Here is a 23,519-nt window from a genome sequence, read left to right on the forward strand (position 1 = left end):
ATTATATTACATATATTAAAAAATTTATTTAATATCAAAACGTGTCCCAACGTGTCAAAATATAACATTTTTTTAAAATTAATGTATCGGTGTGTCGTGTCGTGTCTCGTGTCCCGTGTCCGTGCATCATAGCTTACAAGAAGATCGTACGAATTGAACTTTTACATTATTTTTCTGTATTGTCAAAAAGATATGTCAGTTTATGCGTACACCTACTATTTCATATATTTAATATAAGACCCATGATATTACCCAATGACTTTCAAATTTGAATTTGGCTTGAGGCTTAAGGCATTAAGAGTAAATGTTCCGCATGAGTGACTTATGCCTAATTTGGAATTATCGCTACAAAATAAATCGTCTGTATCATTCAATATTTTCCTCACTCCCACGTACAGCGTATCTCATGATTGAGATATATAGCCATGGTATGAGGCCAGGACTAACCGTTTTCCCCAAGCCTTGGCTTATACATAGTTGTCTAGCTCCAAAGCACCTTGACCAATGTGACTGAGTTCTTTTTTAACTCATAGCATCTTGACCAACGTGACTGAGTTCTTTTTCATTAGAAGAATAAAAGTTTAGATTAGGGAAAGGCAAGAAAATCATCAACCTCATTGATGGTTTACATATCACCTACTAGAGAGGGAAACTTAGAATCAAACCCAAGTCACGGCTAAAGTGGGATGAAAGTTCAGCAAGATGTACCAACCCTCATTGGCATCGTGACTAAGTTATGATTCCTTACACCATGAGCTCATCTTGGCTCCTACGAACATCATCATCTTCTCACTTTGGGTTGAACATCCACACTCACTCATTACTCCAAACTAGTAATTAAATTTTAAATAAGGAAAAAAGACTGAGGTAGAATATTCTTACTATCAATTTTTTCTATTATCACTCAACTACCACTCTAATCAGTAATCACCATTGGATTAGAGAAAAAATTGAATGAAGAGAGAGAAAAGAAAAATAACTTTTAAATCCAATTGTGATTAGAATGATAGTAAAATGATAGTAAAAAAAAATAGTAAAAATATCCTATCTAAAAAAAATTATGAAAGGTTTGTAAGCAACACATGAATTCCTTTAAAACTCAAATAGAAAATTTAAAAAATGTAAAATTGTGCAACTATGACTACTTAATTGAACTTTTTTTTGGCATTTTATGGACAAATATTTATGCACACCTTGGTATCGTAATACAGCCTCTATTTTATGTGTGTATGTGTGCTGCACCCGATATGGACCATTCATGAAAATGATGTTATGCGCCATAAACGAACCCACAAGGCACAGGATAGCTAAAGTGAGCAGACCCAAAATTGAAAGGAGGGTTAAGGGTTATTTACCCAAATATTAATGTATCCCATGTCAAGGCCGTAGGCAGCATGCATTAAAAAAATGGTCAATGCAGCATTGAGTGGAACATCCTAGTGTTAAAAGAGTTGAACAACCTTCGATCATCCTAATGAAATTCAGGTTCAACAGAAAATTGCCCAAAGTCATTCTTCTGAAGACATTTCCTTCGAAATGGAAAATGATTACAATAATACCATAAGGTGTTATTCATATGCTACACTATGATCATATGTGCACAAAATGGCAGTCACAAATGATAAATCTTACTGATCTTGGGCCAAAAAGAAAGGAAAGGGAAAGGGGAGGGGGGCCTATACATAGAAAATCTCACCAACATATAAGAGAGACCAACTGTACACAAAATGACAATCGGAAATGATAGATATTATACTAATCTTTGAGCCAAAGGGAAGGAAAAGTAAAGGGTAGGGGGCTACACATAGAAAATCTGACCAACATTTAAGAGACTCTCATGAGGAACATTGAAGATCACGCTATTTTCCCTGCATATCTTCCTAAGAAATGCATATATATAATCAACAGCTATTTTCTTGTAGAATCTTGAGTCCCTACTCGCCCTCACAACTGTGTTTCCAAGTATGTGAACAACCCCAGCATCCCTGCAGTTGTTTAAAAATTCAAGTTCACCAACCTCATTCTGGCTGCTTCTACTTGCTTGACTAGAGGACTGAACAGTAACAATCACATGTGATGGAGATCCAGCTGGAACTATGGAATCTACTGATGAAATTGTAATATCCATATTCAATGAAGCTGTGTTTCCATTGTTGTTCAAAATGCCATCTCTTCTCTGCTCAGTTTGTTGATAATATATACTTTCTTCCTCTGAATCTGAACAACCCTCCATCATAGACTCAAGCCGAACAAACATGAAAAGGTTATGAAAGAGTTTTTTCTCAAAATCATCATCTTTCTTATGCAGGTCTTTATATCCATACCGTGCCACACAACGAAACATGTGGAAATTCTTTGGTCCAATCCTCTTCACAAGGAACCTCTCTTCTTCTGGGACAGTGTAGACAGGAAGATACTTCACACATACAAAAACAACAACAGAATGGATGGCTGGTAGATTGGTGATGAAATGAGAAAAGATGTGGGGTACTCCACTTGCAAGCTCCGTGTAGACTAGCCCGATTCCGGGCACCCGAACAAGTCCTAAACTTGGTCCAAGCCCAAGAATCCATGCCATTGAAACCTTACTATGCATTTCAAACTCGTAACGTTTCAATGTGCCATAATGCCAAACATACATAATTACAAGAAATGTTCCAGCAATTGCAAGGGGAGCCCACCCACCTTGATCAACTTTGAAGAGTACAGCGAAGAAGTATGTGAGTTCCACAATCAATGATAAGCCAGTGAACATGATGACTAGAATCCAATGGCAGCGCCACACTAATATCATGATTAAAATCATAAGTAATGTTGTAACCAGCATCACTATCACAACTGCAGTACCTGTCATAACAATGATAATTATAGAATTGTTTGTACGCTTAAAAGAAAGACAGCAATGACATAGTAAATTCAGAGGAACAGCGGTAAACAAGTCAATGAGCAGAATATAGTTCCCTAAACTGTATGTTGTTCTCACTGATGAAATGCATATGTAGGACTTCTTACACCCTCTGATGTTAAAAAAAAAAAAAAAAAGAGTAGGGAAAGACCCTTTGACGTAATACTGATTAGAAAATTAGATGCAAAAATTTTAATTACTTTTCACTTGATTTATTTTGCTCTTTCTGCATTGGAGAATTTCGTATCCTCCTGGAAGTTGTACATTCTCTCTATTTTCATAAAAATTTCTTTGTTCTTATAAAAAAAGCATGAAAAATATGCCTCAAGGGAAAAACTTACCATAGGCATTTCCAATCTGGTTTTGATTTTTAAACCCAGCAGTAACAGCAATGCAAAGAATCATGAGGATCCAATTGATATCTGGAATGTAAATCTGGCCAAGGAACCTCTTTGATGTATGTACAACTTTGACTCTTGGGAAACAGCCATGAGCAAGGGCTTGTTTAATAACTGAAAAGGTTGCGGATATCGTGGCCTGGCTTGCAACTATAGCTGCGGCTGTTGCAACAACAAATACTGGCCAGTATATTCTGTCTGCAGAACTAAGGATAATCAACATATAACAGATACAAAAATTACTACATGGAGGAAAAAATGTGCATCACTCTTAAGAAAGAAATGGAGGATTCTTGTAATAGGTTTATATCCAAAAACATTATGCAAACTATAAAGAACCAATTCAACCCAAAAGCTTAAGCTATTGAGTGAGGTTATATTAATGGTTTTTTATATATCTCAACACGCCCCCTCACACGAAAGCCCACTGGGCTTGAAGAGTGGACAATTCACAGGCCCACCTACCTGTGAGAAGAAAAAAATTCCACTTAAAAGAAAGTGGGGGCGGTAAAGATCGAACCCGGGACACGAGGCTCTGATACTATGTAAAGAACCAATTCAACCCAAAAGCTTAAGCTATTGGGTGAGGTTATATTAATGGTTTTTTATATATCTCAACACAAACTTAAGCAGTAAGGCAAACAAGTCCAAATGATTGAAAGCATACACAGACAGGACACAAGCTTATGCATAAGGGTCAAGATGACAGTCACTTAAGTTGAGCCAGCCAGGTAAATAAGTCCCAAAAACGTTCGGCAGTGAAAATCCAAGAATTTACTATGAAAATTGACTTGTCTAATTTGGCGATGAAGTTATTTATTGTAACCTGCAGCTTTAGGTATATCTAGACTATAGCAAGTCTTTAGGGAAACTGAACTACGACATAAAATTTTGTATTTCTTTTAATAATTAATTGTATGAGCAACCATGTCAACCATTTTTTAAAATTCACTAGTCATACGCAAAAAATGTTTCTGTAATAACTTAAAAAAATCATTTAAAAAAAATAATTGACTATTATCTTTGAAATAGAAATTTATCATAAATTAGTCAACATAAACTATCGAAAAGAGAAAGAAAGAACTGAAATATATCATGTCCACTAAGAAGTTAGTAATAAGAATAAGGCAATATAACTGTTGATCATATTCTGAATACCACACGTGCATTACAAATGGAAATTTCAATGTAGAGTAGCAAATATGACAAACCTGGAATAGAACGATAAAAAGCATCTCGTGAATGACTCAAGTTATTCATAAGGTAAGCAGCCTGTCCAGAATAGGCTAAAAGAAGGCAAGGAAACACAAGTAGAGTAAATGCAATCTGTACAGATGAGACTGGAAAATGGGCTAGGTCAGCAAAAAGAGCCTCTGTCCCTGAAATATGATATCACAAGTTGTCAAGTTCAGATCTACTATTCACTACATTTATTAATAATTCTGAAATACAATGAGGAAATAAACAGTTATAAAAACTGAATGTACCCGTTATACAGAGCAATATACCACCGAGGGAAGTCCAACGGTCTTTACCTCCTCTTCTTAGGTACCGATATATATATACAGGTGAAAAAGCTCTTAGAACACTGCTGCCATAGTACCAGAGGTTGAATATACCTATACCTCCAATTAGGAGAAACCAAAGCAGGACAATTGGAGCAAAGAGCCAACCAACTCTATCTGTACCATAATGTTGCATGCTGAATAACCCAACTAATATTACAACAGCAACCAGCACAACTACTCCTGTAATGCAGAAAAAATAAGCTTTTCAAGACTAAGAACTTAAACTCAGACAAACACAAAACCAGAATACTTGTACACATAATGGTAGAAATAGAAGAAAAAAAGCACTGTTACAGGTGTAGGGCCATACCACTACTCAAATCAGGGTGATTCACCTTGATGCCGCCAACAGCAGATAAAACTGCAACAGAAGATCTCATAATGAATATCTTGAATTAACTGGAGATGTATTTAAGATGATACTCAAGCGGAAAAAGCCAGCTGCAGCAAAAGCATTTTGTCTAGAGCCCTATACAGTACAATACACATAATAGATAAATGAAATAAAAGGTCTAAAATATACAATCTCTAAATCATCCATACGAAAGTTTTCATAATATATTCTATCTTATAAATATAATTCTTCAAACAAGCACCATAGGACCAAAACTTATGCATGCACACCTCCTGAGGAAACAGAATTAACAACTAAGTTACAACATTCAAACTGTATACAAAAATCCACAAGTTAAGAATGTGAGACAAATTAGCTGCATTCAGTTAAAACAAAGTGTCTTCGGGTCCTCCAAGCTGTCTCCTGATTATTGAAGATATGACCATCCTTCTCAACCTAATGGCTCCAAGTAAGCAGATTGCAGACAGAATAAGTGCTAGGAAAAGCTGAACCGTCCCTAAACTAAATTTAAGGTACATGATAAATTCATTATCATTTGAGTTTGTCATGAACCAACTCTCCCAAAAGCTTAAGTTGTTAGATGAAGACAAATGAACAGTTTTAATATTATATCTCTGATATGCCCCCTCACACAAAAGTCCTCTGGGATTGAAGTGTGGACAATGCCCAGACCTACTTACCCTGTGCTGAAATTCAATTTTTTATTAGAAAAATGGGGGTGACAATGATCGAACTCTAGACTACTTGATCATATAGACTCTGATACCATGTCATTAACCAACTCTCCAAAAAGCTTAAAATGTTAGGTATATGAATGGTTTTTATATTATATCTTGAACAGATCCTCACACCAAGTATCTTTTTGGCAAACTCCATAACCAAAGAATGCAAAACTTGTTCTTATTTCGTCATTGCAAGTATATAGGATTATTAGCCTTATTGTCAATGAGCTTGGACTTGTGCTATTAATAGAACTAGTACTTGACTCTCTCTTTTTGGTTACATGTACTTGACCTAATTATTGGTATAAGTAGGAGCATTAAGTTAGGGTATTGTATGACATCCATATATCAATCTCACATCATATTGCAATCCGTCTTTTTTCTTTTCTTTCTTCTCTACCTAAACCCTATAATTTCAACATTCATGTCATATACTCAAAAAATATGACAAATCATAATTATTTTCCATTTTTTTCGTTAAATCCTTCCGATTCCTAGGTGAGGCCACTTGCAACAAAAACTGAATCTTTAGTAGAACCTGGCATACATATATTTAGGAGAGGTACAATCACAAGCATTAGCAAGCCTTAAATAACTCCTAGCACCTTCTCTTTTATTTTTGTATCATTTTATCTTTCTCACCACAATAAAACAAAATCATAATAACATATCAATTATCAAATAAAGCACAGACAAATTTAAAATACTCAATCATGTTTAAGCTTAGAAAGTCCTACTCCCAAATGGCCCGGTTCACCATTAACTCAAATAGAACATCAATAAGGTTGATTTATCTGATGTAGTGAAAAGGGATTTGAATACTATTATTAGATCGAAAGAAAAAATATTGCATTCTTGTGGTTTTTAGTGAACTGTATCTGTGTAGATGACTAATTTTAAGTCTCCCAATGATATTTCAAAAGTACATATGGCGAGTGTTGAGAACCAACTCTCCCAATGCCACCTCACACAAGAGCCCTTTGAACTTAGAGCATGGACAATGCACAAGCTTGCTCTACCTTTTGCTGAAATTCAACTTTCTTTTTATTAAAAGAATGGGGGAAGCAAGGATCGAACTCTTGATGATTCTGTGATTGAGGCTTTTATACTATATAATGGAGTAACTATCCCAAAAGCTTAAATTGTTAGGTCAACACCCATTAATAGTTTATTATATCTCGAGCAGTGAGAATTAGATAATATATATAGTGATGAACGGAATAGAGCATTCAGCGCATGGCTTCAAGTCAAGGTACCAGGAGAAATAGCAGAATTATCCGTAACTGCAATTTATGAGCAAACTATGGGCTAGTAGCATGCAAAACAGCAATGTACTAAGACATTGTATTCTAGGTCCTTCCCAAGCTACATGTACACCTCTTTTGCTGAGTCATTTAGTACCAAGTAATCTATAAGATCATTCAAAATCCTACCAATTTCAAGTTATATTCCCATCACTGTCCTTTTTTCACATCTCATACAATGATTTTATGGTTTCCCTTCAATCTGGTAAATTTGCACAAATGAGACATAAAATACAAAAGCATATAAATATATTGACAGAGAGCCTCGGTAAATAGAAAGAGTCAGAAACATAACAAATATATAGGAATAAGAAGATCAGCTTCAGACTGAAGGCATACCAGAGATAGCTGGGGTAAGAATCCCATCTCCAATCACCATGCAGGTACCAACAAGAACGAGAATAAGAATGGTATTTTTAATAAATGCTTGTTCCTCTAACCATCTTTTGGTTTTTGCAGCAAATGACCTTTCGGGTAAGGTAGACCGGCTATATGTTGTTAGCTCTTCATCAGTACGATGCTGGTTGGGAATGATTTTTATCTTTGCATGTCGGCAGAGCAAGGAATAAAGAGCCAATGTTCCTCCTGCTCCATAGATGTAAGTTTGGTAAAACTTAGTTGCAGCTCAGCATTGTCAAACAGACAAAGCAGTGTCAAATAGACATATACGTCCAATAAGCCATATAGAAATACCAGTGTGCTTTACTTAGTTATTAAAGGAAACCACTTAGATCTTTAAATAAAGAGTTAGCTTGCACATGATATCTCAAGCATTATTCGCTCTAGACTAGACTAAGTAGCTGATATACCAACACTAAAGTATACTGTGATTAACAAAATTCTGCTGATAATCCAGGAAAGGCATCAAGGGCAGGTAAATTTTCAGGTATTAAGATTTCCATCTCTTTTTAGATTTGGGTCGGTCAGGTATGATCATATAACATAAAAATCTTTACTACACAGAGTGTATGCTATGGTGATCTATGAAGCACCGATACGGCGTTTTCGATACGTTCTCGATGATACAGGATGTCGATTACCATACAATACGAGTCCGATATGTTTCCGATACGCGTATTCAATACGTTGGAAAAAAATTTAAGGAGTATTGGTGCTTCATAGATGGTGATCTTCTTTGCAGAAAATATCATTAAAATAGATAAATGAGCTGATTATCACAGCATAAAGTTATAATACATGATTTAAGATTTCCTTGTCCAATCATAAGTATCTTAATTACCAAAAACAAGCAAAACAGTATATACCTTGACCGTTGTCATTTGCTCTTAATACAATAAAAACATATTTGAGCAGTGGCACCAGAGTAAGAGAGTATATAATCAAAGAAAGAGCTCCGATCAAATCCTCCTTATCTTTAACTCCGTCAGGAAATATACTATAGAAAACATACAAGGGGGAAGTGCCCAAATCTCCATAAACTACTCCAAGACTCTGATATGCAAGCCGCAGAAGCAACAGCGTAGAAAACTTCTGAACAAAAACAACATCAAGAAGGAATTATACACCAAATTCCAGCAGCTAACATAATATCTTGTTATTGGACCTGTATAAGAGAATTAGAGAGTGAAGAAATCCAGATTGAAAGTTTACCTTAAAAATCACTTAATAGGTATGTTAGCCTACTCAACATTTAGATTACATACTAGAATTTATAGTGTTTGAATTTGAAATGAGATTAACAGCTTTATTTCAAATATATGCTATGAAATGTGATTTAGAGAAAAAGGTCTTTCTTGTGCAAATAAAGTTTTGTTACTGTTGTTAAAAATATACAACCATTCAAATGCCATCTAAAAGCTTGAGTGTTTAGGAGTTGGTTCTTGATTTCAGAGTCTCTATCACCAGGTGGTCAAAAGTCTAGTCCTTGGTGCCCTCATACTTCAACTCTACTTCGTAGCTTAAGCTTTGATACCATGCCAACGACCAACTCACCTAAAAGCTTAAGTTTAGATGGAGACCTAGGAAAGGTTTTATATCTCTAACACACTCCCTCACCCAAGAGTTCTTTGGGAATGTCCCATGAATAATGCATATGGCCACTTTACCTTATGCTGGAATTTAATTTAGTTATGAAGAATATGGCAACAAAGATTGAAATTCTGACCACTTAGTTATCGAGGCTCTGCTATTGTATCAAGGACTAGCTCTCTAAAAGCTTAACATTGTATTGATGCCTTTATAACCTACTGGTCAGGAAATTGATCCTTGCAAACCCATTATTAGAAATATAATATAAAAATCATTCATATGTCTTCACCCAATTGCTTGAGCTTTTCGGAGAGTTGGTTCATGACACCCATTATTTATAATTAAGTTGAATTCTAGCACAAGGTAAAATAGGCTTGCGACTTGTCCTCACTCCAAGCTCAAAGGGCTCATGCATGAGCAAGAGCAAGTTTGTTGAAGATATAAAACTATCAACATGCCTCCATCTAAGCTTAAACTTTTTGAAGAGATAGTCCTAGATTATTGCTAATTTATTAAGCGCTAGAAAAATGACTGACGAGAAAAAGGAGTCAATCAAAATTGAAGATTCCTTGTGATTCATATCTACTTTCTTTAAAGTGACTTTTGGACATTGCATGAATTGCACGAGCATATCTACTATAATGTCGCGACTACCTAGCATGAATAGCATATTAGCAAATGCCTTGTGATTCAAGACAAAATAAGATATATGCATTCAAGGAGTAGTAGGCTGGAAGAAAAAATTAAGGATAGCTACATTATACATTTTTTTTTAAAAAAAAGAATGGCCTAAATAAACAAAAAATGAATTCAGCAAGAGAAAGAGAAAGAGTGTTAAAAGGAGTTGCATCATACTTTTTCTCTGTACATATTTCTTAGCCTTCCTGCTTCTTCATCCATTGGCTGGTCAAGCTTCTGATCCAAAACCCACATACTACCTTTGTTATCACTGTCTTCATCAATCTCTACCGTTGAATCCATTTAGAGCTCAGTTCAATAACTTCCAACTACTACGTGCTGCCTGATTCCCCTTGTCCTCGGTTCCTCTACCCCTCATGAAAAAATACATGGAGAACATTAGTAACAAAGCGTTAACTCGTACAGTTACCCCCCAAAAATTAAAAAAATAAGAACAAAGTGAACGCATGAAATCCATGCCTACTCAAACCAAGGGTCCAAACTAACCTATAAAATCTGGAAAGGCAAGCAAAGTTTAAGATTTTACTCAATGGTTCCATCAATTCAACAACCACCATATCTTTGAAGAAGAAGAAGAAGAAGAAAAAAATCCAATATAGAATCAACATATAATCTCCACGGCTACACCATAGACTGGTCCAGCCTCTAACATTAACAAACTATAGAATAGTTTATTTTGCCAAGACTGGGAAAAAAAAAACAGCACGTGCTAGGATTAGATTATATTGCTTTTCAGCAAAGCTCAAAAATCAATAAATAAATAAAATCAAAATGGTCAAGCGAAAGCTTTTGGCTGAAAGCATCTTTTGAATGGAAAATCAGATAATGAAAACATGAGCCGAGATTGAGAATTACTAGTACAACTTCCAAATACCTATATATATATATTAATCTCAAATTTCAAAATTGAAACCCAGAAATGCAAATTCAAAAATTGCTCAAAGCTGAAAACAAAGCCTCAACTCACCTGACACAAGACCTGGTACTTGTCACCTACAAGGTTGTTTAGCATAAGTAGTTTGTTTGAATTAATTTGGTGTCAGGTTCATGAGGTTCATGAAGCATGAAGAAAACAAAGTTCGATGATTGAGGAAGAGAAAACCAAGAGCGTAACGAAAACACTTAAATATAGATTATTCTCTGTGTGCAGCCTGTCAGCGTCTCTTGGTACAGACAAATTATGTCTGACCAAGAGAGAGATAAACATGCCACAAAGAGAGCCACTTGCTTGTGTTTTTTTTTATTATTATTATTATTATTATTAATGAATGTTATCATTATGTTTGCTATTATACTTATTCGCTGAAATGAAAAAGACATGAATGGGATAAGTTCGGTTCCAACTTCCAACTTGTTTTTACTTTTTTTTCAATTGGCGATGCCTTAAAATAACCAAAAACACAACTCAGTGCTTTTCTGACGACATCGTCAACCGCCATTGATGTTATATGATGGTATAATAATATATAAAAGGATGACTTAACAGTTATTTTAGAAACGAAAAATAATAATAACACAACTTAGCGCTTTCTGATGAGATCGTCAACCGTCATTCATGTTATATGATGGTACAAAAATATATATAAAAGGATGAGTTAACAATTATTTTAAGAAACTTGAGTGAAAAAAAAATAATTGGCAGGATTATTTAATATTGGTGTTAAATTAAAAATTTTGATTCTAAATTTTAACGGTTAATTTTTTGCCAATACGATGATTATAACTTATTATGTCACATTTATTTAATTAATTAATAATTTTTAATAAATTATAACTATCAAATGACAGAAATTAATGATTGAAATTTGATATCAAACATTTTAATTTAACACTGATGTCAAAAATCTTATACCAAAAAAAAAATTGGGAGAACTTACCAAAACAAATATTAATAATACAGAGGACTTATCTCGCAATTTGATGTACATATACTTGAGTCTCCTACTCAAACTGAACTCAATTATTATTAGACCCATTATAGCGTGGTTTTTCTAAGCCCATTTTTTCATTCTCAAGCTTAAACTCAGATTTTTGGTTAAGGAAAACAAATTCTTTCTCACTTGAATTAATAATTATTGATATAGATATATAATTATAAATTGTAATAAATACTACTGTTTAAAATGTGGAATCTAATTATGCGAAAAGTACATGAATATAAAAAATGATGTATTTGTAATTTATTAAAAGGAAAAAATATTTTTGCTTTTGCTTTGTTGCAGAAAAAAAATTTATGACACACTTACATAAAATTGAGAGGATCTCATTGTAAAAATAAGAGAAAGAAAATAATAATAAAATTGGAAAAACATTATCTACTTTTGCAGGAAAGTATATTTTCATTCCTACTCATGGATCGAAATTTGTGCCATATTTTTTTGTTTGTTGTTTTGAAAAAAATGGTAGGACCCATGTGTTTATGTATCTGTAGGAACCGTGGTTATCATATGTGACAGAAAAGTAACGCCCAATAAAATTCATTCACTTTTACATGAGTGCAATAGACAAAAATAAAAATATTAAACCCTTACTTATAATCATTGAATGATCAATATAAAGTAAATTCTTTATAAACATGGTCTTGGCACATTGAATGATAAATTTTAAGTAATAATCATTAAATGATCGTCATTAAGTGCATTGAAGGACGAATCTTAAGATTTTAGTGCTAAGAATTGGACTTGGGCTTCAAGTGTTCACTTACCTCAAGCAGAGGTGGCAAAGTGGACGGCCTGTCCCGCGTCACTCCGTTATCAATTCGTCAAAAATTGAACTAGTCCATCCCGTTTCGTTTTTTGGAAGTGAGCTGAAAAATTCAGTCTGCCCTGTCCCTTTGGCGGGTGGCCCGCCAGCCCAAGCTTATTTTACAATGACTCGTCTCGACCCGCCATCAACTCACCAAAAATCGAACCCGCTCCACCCCATCCCATCTCATTTTTGAGATGGGTTGAAAAACTCAACTCGCCCCACCCTGTTTAGCGAATGGGATGGATTAGCCTGCCGAACCGAGCTCATTTTGTCGGCTCTAACCCCAAGTAATTCTTGCACACGCCAAACACATGCCCGAGACGTTTGCCAACAGCCAAAATCATCAGCAGCCTTGCCAACTCCCACTTGTGCGTCCTAATGAGTTATGAGTGTACCTAACGCCTTTTAAAACACTTTAATAATAGGGAAAAAAAAATTATTCCGCGATCCTAATTATTCCTATGAAGTCAATCAGGCAGAAAAAGGAATCCACACATATATGAAACTAATCCCGAATAAAACAACATGACCCGTCCTTTTTAACAATTCATCCGTCCTAAAATTCATATTACCATTTAAATCAACTCTCTTTCATAAAAAATTTCTATATCCCCTAACATTGCTCTGCCTATGGTCCATTCACGAAACATCAATAAAAAAAATTTCTAGAAATTATTTGGCACCTCGTTTTTTTAATTTAAAAGTTAATTTTAAGTTAAAATTAAAAATTATTTGATAATTATATAAAAATTTTAGCTTAAAAATTCAAATTAAAAATAAGCTAATACAATTTAAAAAAAACTCCTCCTAAGAATTTTTAGTTTTTGACTTTTTTCTTCGTTATAAAAAAAAAACACTTTTTTTATTATAAAACTTTCATAAAAATCTGCTTAACCTAAGAGCTACAACTCCATTCTCTAGTTCATTCATGAAACACCAATGGGATCAATTCAATTTATGGAGAAAAAACTACAGCTTGTATCACACTCGAATTATTTGAATTTGATGATAATTTACACCAATCAAATCATTCAATTGATTACTTGATTAAACCCTGAATTCATCAGGTCCTCTCTCGTAATCCAACTATCATGTCCATTCTGCATTGTCCCCCTCAATACTTAAAATATCATCATCATTACTTACCACCATTTTCAACACATGTACAATATCAAGTTTGCCATCCTTTACAGTGGTGCCCAAAAAAAGAGAACTCACATGTGCAAAACATTTACACTGAAACTAAACATTACATCTCATCAGTTACAATGATTGATACAATAGATATAAATACATAATAACTGTGAAGAAATCTTTTTAAGAGAGAGGGAGAGAGAGAGAGAACCTAGGATCTTTTGTCATTAAAGAATATGGACAAGATGGTATATTACAAATATTTTACAATTTCAGAAAAATTCAGTATGAAGAGAGCTACACTATACTAGAGTGAGATATAGGCTATTCAAATTTCAAACAGCAACTGGTGAGGGAGACGAAGGAGGGACCCGATTTTCAACTGGAATTTCAACAAACTCGGACAGGAGAGCCCGGAATTCATCTCCAGACATTGTCTCCTTCTCCATTAGGACTTCCACAATCTTATCAATGGCCTCGCGGTTGTTCCTTATATGGCTCAATGCAATTTTATATGCTTCATCTGAGATCCTCTTTACAGCAGCATCAATGTCTTCAGCAAGCTTTTCTGACATTGAGTTTCTTGCCATCATTCTCATGATGACATCTGCACTTTGAGCTGAGGTGTCCATAAGTGACCAAGGACCAATATCAGACATTCCAAATGTGGTTACCATCTGCAAGAGTATCATTCACATTTATTGAAGCACAGGTGTGACAAAGATACAAGTCAGAAGGATAAGGTAGGAAAATAAAAAAGATTATTTTTTTTTTAATAACGATAAATTAAAAACTTGCCCCTTCAAAATGAAAATTTTCATTCTATCAGTTAAAGCCAAAAATTTCTAGTTTCAAGCATTAAAGCAATCTTATGACATAATTTAATGTCAAGTCTCACCAATTAATTAGAGCTAACAAAAAAAACTACGAATGTCCTAAGAAAATATAACCAAATTGAGATTAAATTACCAACTCAGTAGAATCTAAATTACTAATAGCTTTTATCCCCGCCAAAAAAAAAAAAAAATGAGGGAGACATAACGCAATACAACAGAATATTATGTCAATGAAGTAGACAACAAGTACCTGTTTGGCCAAACTGGTTATTTGCTGCAAATCACCAGCTGCTCCAGTTGTAACCTCAGGCTCACCAAAAATAATTTCCTCTGCAGCTCTGCCACCTAGTCCACCAACAATTCTTGCAAAGAGTTGTTGTTTGGAGATCAGAGTTGGGTCATCAGAAGGAATGAACCAAGTAAGACCCCGAGCTTGCCCACGAGGAACTAGGGTTACCTTTTGTACAGGATCATGACCAGGAGTCAAAGTTCTGCAAGTACAAATAGATATTTCAGAACAACTTTTTTTGTTATTGTTTGCTAAAACAGCTTCTAAATGTTAATCATTGCTTTTTTTTGGATTGCGCTCATGTACAAGTGTAACACGAATTCATAAAGGCAATAACATCTTGCTTCTATTACAATCTTGCACAACATTTACTTGAAAGACAAAACTAAAGCCTAATTTCTGGCTTACCCACAAATGGCATGCCCAACTTCATGATATGCCACTAAACTTTTGCTCTTCCCATCTGTCATCACTGTTCCTTCCATTCCAGCCACAATCCTATCAATAGAATCATCAATCTCTTTGGATGAAATTGCCGTCTTTCCACGCCGACCAGCTAATATAGCAGCTTCGTTCAAGAGGTTTGCAAGATCAGCTCCACTAAAACCGGGTGTTCTCATTGCAATTACCTCAAGAGAAACATCAGTATCAAACTTTTTATTGCTACCATGAACCTTTAGGATTTCAGTCCTTCCCCGTATATCTGGAACATCAACTGTTACCTGCAAAGGAATTATGTTCAGTGATTTTCTCATTAATAAATGCATTAAGCATTTCCTAATATAATCTTACCTGTCTATCAAACCGTCCCGGTCTTAATAAAGCAGAGTCAAGAATGTCAGCCCTGTTAGTTGCTGCAATGACAATAATACCAGTATTGCCCTCAAACCCATCCATTTCGGTCAAAAGTTGGTTGAGGGTCTGTTCCCTTTCATCATTCCCTCCACCAATTCCAGTACCTCTTTGCCTTCCAACGGCATCAATTTCATCAACAAAAACAATACAAGGAGCGTTCTCTTTGGCCTTCTTGAATAAATCACGGACTCGAGAAGCACCAACACCAACAAACATCTCAACAAACTCAGAACCTGAGATTGAAAAAAATGGAACACCTGCTTCACCTGCAATAGCCTTGGCTAATAGCGTCTTCCCAGTTCCTGGAGGACCAACAAGAAGAACTCCTTTTGGTATGCGCGCCCCAATAGCAGTGAACCTCTCAGGCTTCTTCAGAAACTCCACCACCTCCATAAAATCCTGCTTGGCTTCATCCACCCCAGCAACATCATCAAATGTCACTCCAGTATTTGGTTCCATTTGAAACTTGGCTTTAGATTGACCAAAAGCAAGAGGAAAGCCAGGCCCACCAGGACCTCCCATGCCTCCAGATGATCGTCTTGAGAGAAGGAACAACCCTCCAACTACCAGTAGAGGGAAAGCCAAATTCCCAATCAGGTTAAATAACAGAGAACCTGATTCTTCTTGGGCATTATGAGCTGCAAAGTCAATGTTCTTTTCCCTGAATTTCTGAAGGAGCTCTTGGCTAAGCCCGGGAAGTTGAACTCGCACTCGCTGCACCTTATTACCAAACTCAGGAGAAACAACCTCTACAACAGCTATGGTTCCATTCTCAAACAGATCCACTTTCTTAACTCTATCCTTGTCCAAATACTCGAGAAACCTAGAATAAGACATTCTGGAGGAGGAAAACCCTTGTTCATCGGCGTAAGCTTTCCCACTTCCCAATAATGCAGGTAAGCCAACTCCCACATTCAACAATTTCAGAAATTCTCTTCTCCCTTCATGCTTCCTTTGATCCAAGGATGCCTTTACAAATATTGCTTTTGATCCATTACTCAACGATGAACGTCTGTGAGATGAGAAGAAATATCTTTCACTGACATCCCTGCCAATAGTTATTATTTTATAACTCTGTGTAGATAAACCACTCCCAACAATACATGCCAATGATGCTGCCATCTGTATTAAAAAAAAACAAGTAGCCAAAATATGGGTCATTAACACTGATTATTTCAGTGGTTAGCAGGAAAAGAAACATTTAATATTATACCATTTGTGATTGTAGGCTAATTTCTAACTACAAAAACTAACATATCAAATTCAGTCTATAAACATACAAACAAAAATAACAAAAAAAAACATTCATAATATATATATATTGAAGAAAAGAAGAAGTGGAAGAAGTGTTTTATCTGAATAATACTTTCTTGATTCATCGAGAGACCCAATGGGTCCTTTTTATATTGAGTACATCCAACTACCTCAACTACTTTAATAAATATACAACCACCAACTACATCAATAAATATACAACTACCAACTAAATATACAACTACCAACTACATCAATAAATACTATCTAGAATATTCTACATATTCTACACTCCCCCTCAAGTTGGGAGATATATATTGATCATTCCCAACTTGCTGATCAAATTCTCAAAGGTCGGGTTAAGTAATCCTTTGGTGAGGATATCCGCCGTCTGTTCCTTGGTAGGTATATATGTCAAGCATACACTACCGTCTTCTAATTTCTCTTTGATAAAGTGACGATCAACTTCCACATGTTTTGTTCTGTCATGATGAACAAGATTTTGAGCAATGCTGACAGCAGCCTTATTATCACAATATAATCTGATAGGTAGGGAATAAGAGATCTTCAACTCCTCCAGAAGCCTTCGTAACCAAATTCCTTCACAAATACCATGGGCTAGAGCCCGAAATTCCGCTTCTGCACTGCTTCTTGCAACAACAGTATGTTTCTTACTTCTTCAGGTCACAAGGTTTCCCCAGATATAAGTACAATATCCTGAAGTAGATCTTCGGTCCATTGCAGAGCCAGCCCAGTCTGCATCTGTGTAGATTTCAATCATCCTTTTCTGCCCCTTTTTAAATAAAATTCCTCGACCAGGGGTATTTTTGAGGTATTTGAGAATTCTATAAACAGCACTAAGGTGTTTTTCCTTAGGAGAATGCATGAATTGGCTAACCATGCTCACAGCAAAAGCAATATCAGGACGAGTGTGAGACAAATAGATTAATTTTCCCACTAGTCTCTGGTACTGCTCCCTATCAACATCTTCCCCGTCCTCAACTCCCATCTTGATATTAGCTTCAATTGGAGTCTCTGTCGGCTTGCACCCAAGCATACCTGTTTCTTGCAACAGGTCTAGAATGTATTTTTTCTGAGTTAAAGAAATTCCTTCCTTACTCCGAGCAATTTCCATGCCAAAGAAATATTTGAGAGATCCAAGATCTTTTAGTTCAAACTGGTCAGCTAAATATTTTTTTAAAGAAGTTATCTCCTCGCTATCATTACCAGTGACAATTATGTCATCAACATAAACGATCAGAATAGCAATTCTTCCTTTGTCGGAGTGTTTAAGAAATAAAGTGTGATCAGTCTGAGCTTGGGTGAACCCTCTTCCCTTAACAGCTTGAGTAAATTTCCCAAACCATTCTCTGGGAGATTGTTTAAGTCCATAGAGAGACTTCTGCAACTTGCACACAGAATCATCCCATTTTTCAAAACCAGGAGGTGGATCCATGTAAACTTCCTCATGGAGATCACCATTCAAGAAGCCATTCTTAACATCTAACTGTTGCAATGGCCAATCAAGGTTGGCGACAAGAGATAGCAGAACGCGGATAGTGTTAAGTTTGGCAACAGGAGCAAATGTCTCCTGATAATCTATCCCATGAGTCTGAGTAAATCCCTTAGCAACTAATCTGGCCTTATACCTATTGATGCTATTGTCTGCATTGAATTTTATTGTGAACACCCACTTGCAACCAACAGTTTTCTTTCCTTTAGGTAATGTCACAAACTCCCATGTTCCATTTTTTGTAAGTGCATCCATTTCTTCTAATACTGCATTCCTCCATTTTGGGTCATCAAATGCTTCTTGGATATTTTTGGGTATCCTGGTACTATCTAACATAGTGTTGAAAGCACGAAAACCTGGAGACAACTTTTCATATGAGATATAATGGGAAATAGGATGAGCAGTGCAAGATCTAGTACCTTTCCGAAGAGCAATAGGCATATCAACGTTGGCTGTACTAGTACATTCAAGTGGGTTGCTGGAACAAGGACTCGAGTCAGGATCCTGGCAGTCTAGAGTATCTTCATGTGTTTTGCGCCTGCTGTAAAATTTTCCCCATTTACCAGGAGGATCACAAGGAGGATCATTAGATTCAGGTATAGTTGCTCCCCCTGTTTCCTTCCCAATAACTCCACCTGTTTCCAAAGGCCAAGGTAAGACAGCAGCATCATTTGGTTTCCCAGGCTTATCTTCATCCATACCAATAGATTGTAAAGAACCTTGGGATACACCACCCCAAAAGTTAGCTCAAAGGGTGGGAGTGCCTAAGGTCTTATAAACTCCACATTAGTTGCACATACAACCAATGTGGGACTATATATCTCAACACGCCCCCTCACACGAGAGCCCATTGGGCTTGAAGAGTGGACAATGCAACAGGCTCAGCCTACCTGTGCTAAGAAACGCCACAAGAGAAAGTGGGGGGCGGCGAGGCTCTGATACCATGAAGAAAAGAAGAAGTGGAAGAACTGTTTTATCTGAATAATACTTTCTTGATTCATTGAGAGACCCAATGGGTCCTTTTTATATTGAGTACATCCAACTACCTCAACTACTTTAATAAATATATAACCACCAACTACATCAATAAATATACAACTACCAACTAAATATACAACTACCAACTACATCAATAAATACTATCTAGAATATTCTACATATTCTACATATATATATATATAGAGAGAGAGAGAGAGAGAAATAGGATCCTTTGACACCGGTGTCAAATTTGAAGTTTGACACCTTATCTGAGAGCCGTTAGATCAAAAAAGATCAATGGTATCACGTGCTTACAAATCAAAGTCGTTGATCTTTTTTTATCTAACGGCTCTCAGATGAGATGTCAAACTTCAAATTTGACACTAGTGATGTCAAAGGATCCTACCTCATATATATATATATATATATATATATATATATATATATCATCTACATAATAGGTGCCTTTGGGAAAATTCTGAATATGAAAAGCAACAAGCCGCAGAAGAATAAAAACTCAGCAGAATGATCAGATGAACAGATCATGCAAGAAGCCAATTTCAGAACTTAGAGAAACCTTTTATATAATTATAATCATGAGAACAAGATGTACAGCATGTTGAAAGTTATTTCATAAACTAAAAATTATTTGTTTTCCTCCTTTCTTGGTGAATCAAAACATATATATACATATTAAACTTAATCTAATGGTATGTAAGGACTCAAATTTATTAACTTGTGACAATACTTCTCCTGTCAAGCCATTCAACAGGAGAAACTCATGACAATTTTACGAGCAAATAAGATAAATAAATTTACAAGAGCCAAGTGACTACGTAACCTAATACAACATTAACAATTAAAAAGCTCTAGATGTACAAGTGACAGAACTTGTTTAATAAAACCATTGATCCACACATCACCTCTGGCCTCAAACGAGCAAAGACTAAATCTAATTTGCTTTATATGTATAAGAACAAACATGCAATTGGTACAAGCTTTTCTGACAATTTCTGAAATTAAAAGCAAGTCTCAGTTCAATTGATGGAAAGATATAATTTCAAAAATGAACACTTTCGCTCAAAGGGTTCCCCATTCACAACTCCAACAATTAAACTAATAAAAAAATAAAATAAAATTGATAATTAGAGGTGAAAACATGAAGAGCCCAGAATTCTGATAGATGTCCCATACCCATGAAAAGTAGATAGCAGATGAAGAATCCACATACCTCAAAATGAATAACCTCAGAGAGAGAGAGAGGGAGGCGAAGAAGTTCTCGTCGTGGGTGAAAGAGTGAAGAGACGTGTGTGGAATGGTAGTGTGCTACGAGAGAGAGAAAGAGAGTGAACCCGGTGTTTTAAAACTCGTCCGGTCGTCGACCGGGTGGAGGTAGGAATTACTCCAACTATTAATATTAATTTCAATCAATTTCACCGTTAGATTATGATGATATTTATTTTTATTTTTATCTTTATATAATTATAATTCTTATATTTTATATTTTATATTTATTTCTACCTTTATATGATTATGATTCTCCATATTTAATATTTTCACATTAAATAATAAATATAATTATACAAAGGTAAAAAATAAATATAACTATTGGATCAACATAATCGATCTAACGATGAAATTAATTGATAGTAACACTAATTGATTATTATTATATCATATCCCAAATTATATAATAAATATATTATAAGGTGAATTTTAATCAATAATTAAGGGTAATTTAATGACAAGTAGTAACATTATTCACTCTCATGGAAGGAATGAGTTCGATTTTCCATCAAAACTCGAAAGGGGAATATTTTGTTCTAAATTTATATTAAATTATATAATAAATCAGTTTTTTAAAATTCCGTCCAAACACCCAAGTCAACCCTAATCCCCTTTATTTGAGGGTTGGAGTCAGCAGTTAGACCCTGCATGCACGTTGATACCTCTGATCCCCAAACCCGGTCGGGGCTCGGTAACTCTAGGGTAAAAGGGGTCAGAAGGGTCACTGCATTCTATTAAAAAAAATCACATGAAACAACGTTGTTTAGTGTACAAAAAAAAAAAATTGCTGCTAACCTACATCTGAAATCCAAAAGTGAAGAACAAAATCAAATCTTTTCTTCTCTCCAAGACATCTTCATCTCAGTGGTTCCTCTTCCTCTCCTCCGCCACTCCGCCTCTTCGGTCCTCCCTCTCCGTTGTGTCGTCACCTCTCTTCCACTATGGTGGACAATTGAGTTTGATGATATAACTTTTCATTAATTTCATTAGAATATATGTTTATACTTTGATATTTTGATTAGCTTGTGTAATATTAATTTGTAGATGTATATTTTGAATCTTTAATGATCGGTGGTTTGATTTTTTTGAATTTTTATATAGGATATATATTTATATTTTTTAATATATAAAATCGAGTCAGCGAAGTGACCCCTTACCCCTGGTTGAACCCGTAACCCCTAAACTCGACCGAGTCGATGGTCAGGCCAAGTTTTTAAACACTGTAATAAATATATTATAAGGTGTATTTTAACCAACAATTGAGGGTAATCTAGAGGTAAGTGGTAACACTACTCACTCCCATAGATAGGGTTCGATTCCTAACCACTGTCAAAATTGTGATATTTTGTCCTCGAACCCGAGTCGACTTAGCTGATTCGATCTGGGTTTTAAAACAATGAGTGAAACTATAGAAAGTTTTTAAGGCATGTTTGGTGCACAGTATATGATAAGGCCTGATAGTATAAGATATGATATTATAAGGCCTGATTGTACAAGACCTGATTAAATTTTAATACTATCAAGCGTTTGACATGGTATTGTATAAAATAATATATTAATTCTTGAGAATTACACTGATCAACGATGTTAATACATCAAAACCTTATCAGGCTTAATCACACCCCTTTAGGTTGAATTAAGTTATATATTATTTTGATGTATTAAAAGATTCTACTATATAAGCTTATATTGTAGGATGGTTACACCAAATAACTAAAAATGACATAACGTACAGTATAAGTTTATATTATACTATCATGCCTTATATATCACACCAAACAGGCCCTTAGGATAGATTTTTTAGCATAGTATGAATCCACAACCTTTTTTTTTTGCAAGATTGATCCAATTGCCAACTAAAATCGGTCCCCTTACGGGTTACCGAACCCGGGTCGACTCGGCCAGTCCGATCCGGGTTTTAAAACCCTCGGTGAAACTATAGAAAGTTTTGAGGGATATATTTTTTAGCATAGTATGAGTCCACAACCGTTTTTTTTTTAGAAAAAAAAAATGAGATATATAAATAGGAATAGGTTATTCTACCTATATTTTTTCATCTCTACCTTATCTTCCACTCTTCAACACCGTTAGATCAGAATTTTAACTAACCTTTAGGTAAAGTATATATGAAAAAAGATAGATATAATAACCTAACCTTAATGGTATGTTTGCTTTTTTTATATCACCAACTATACCATTAATTACAAGTAAAGTAAAACAAATAAAATAATAATAATTACAAGTAAAGTAATTTGATTGCGATTTCCAGATTAAATAATGGGTTATATTTATCTCATTCAATATGAGATAATCCAATTTTTTACACACACATAACAAAGGTGGGTCCCATATCTATTTTTTCTCTTTCCAATTATTTGTGGGTCCCTCCTATAATTTTGTGTCACTAACATGAGATAGTCTATCTCCATCAACATAAGAAAAATATATCCCTTCAATAATATATAAAATGATATTGAGCCACTTAAATTCACGATGTTAAAAATTGATAGGTAACGTAGCCATAGAAAAATAGGTACGTAGAATAACATATTCTTAAATTAAATAATAAAAATAAAATATATATTATATATTAGCATTTTTTTTTTGGTAAGATATATTAGCACATATTATTTTTTGGTCGGTTAGTTTCAACCATACGTTTAGGGAAGGAAATGTTTGTGATTG

The 23,519-nt window shown here is 35.0% G+C and overlaps 2 protein-coding genes across 4 annotated transcripts; both read right to left on the bottom strand.

The window, feature by feature from the left end:
* Positions 1 to 1,552: 1,552 nt before the first annotated feature.
* LOC133311614 (potassium transporter 10-like) lies at positions 1,553 to 11,079 on the bottom strand. Of its 3 annotated transcripts, XM_061512683.1 has the most exons (10): positions 10,908 to 11,079; positions 10,427 to 10,625; positions 10,097 to 10,287; positions 8,518 to 8,743; positions 7,592 to 7,837; positions 5,182 to 5,232; positions 4,791 to 5,051; positions 4,515 to 4,682; positions 3,247 to 3,501; positions 1,553 to 2,847 (listed from the first exon to the last, which is right to left on the bottom strand). In XM_061512683.1, the coding sequence occupies exons 3-10, from the start codon at positions 10,220 to 10,222 to the stop codon at positions 1,799 to 1,801; spliced, it is 2,382 nt and encodes a 793-aa protein (XP_061368667.1). In that variant the 5' UTR covers positions 10,223 to 10,287; positions 10,427 to 10,625; positions 10,908 to 11,079; the 3' UTR covers positions 1,553 to 1,798. The 3 variants fall into 3 exon arrangements, with proteins under 3 accessions (XP_061368667.1, XP_061368668.1, XP_061368666.1); XM_061512684.1 differs by lacking the exon at positions 10,427 to 10,625 and having other exon boundaries at positions 8,518 to 8,740; XM_061512682.1 differs by lacking the exon at positions 10,427 to 10,625.
* A 2,835-nt stretch (positions 11,080 to 13,914) lies between these two features.
* LOC133311608 (ATP-dependent zinc metalloprotease FTSH 2, chloroplastic-like) lies at positions 13,915 to 20,915 on the bottom strand. The gene is made up of 5 exons (XM_061512676.1): positions 20,779 to 20,915; positions 15,740 to 16,924; positions 15,356 to 15,669; positions 14,909 to 15,149; positions 13,915 to 14,499 (listed from the first exon to the last, which is right to left on the bottom strand). The coding sequence occupies exons 2-5, from the start codon at positions 16,922 to 16,924 to the stop codon at positions 14,158 to 14,160; spliced, it is 2,082 nt and encodes a 693-aa protein (XP_061368660.1). The 5' UTR covers positions 20,779 to 20,915; the 3' UTR covers positions 13,915 to 14,157.
* Positions 20,916 to 23,519: the final 2,604 nt, after the last annotated feature.

This window comes from Gastrolobium bilobum, unplaced genomic scaffold (genome assembly GCF_033153095.1).
Source record: "Gastrolobium bilobum isolate Gb01-03AN ecotype WA unplaced genomic scaffold, APGP_CSIRO_Gbil_v1 utg1842, whole genome shotgun sequence".
NCBI classification, from domain to species: Eukaryota; Viridiplantae; Streptophyta; class Magnoliopsida; order Fabales; family Fabaceae; genus Gastrolobium; species Gastrolobium bilobum.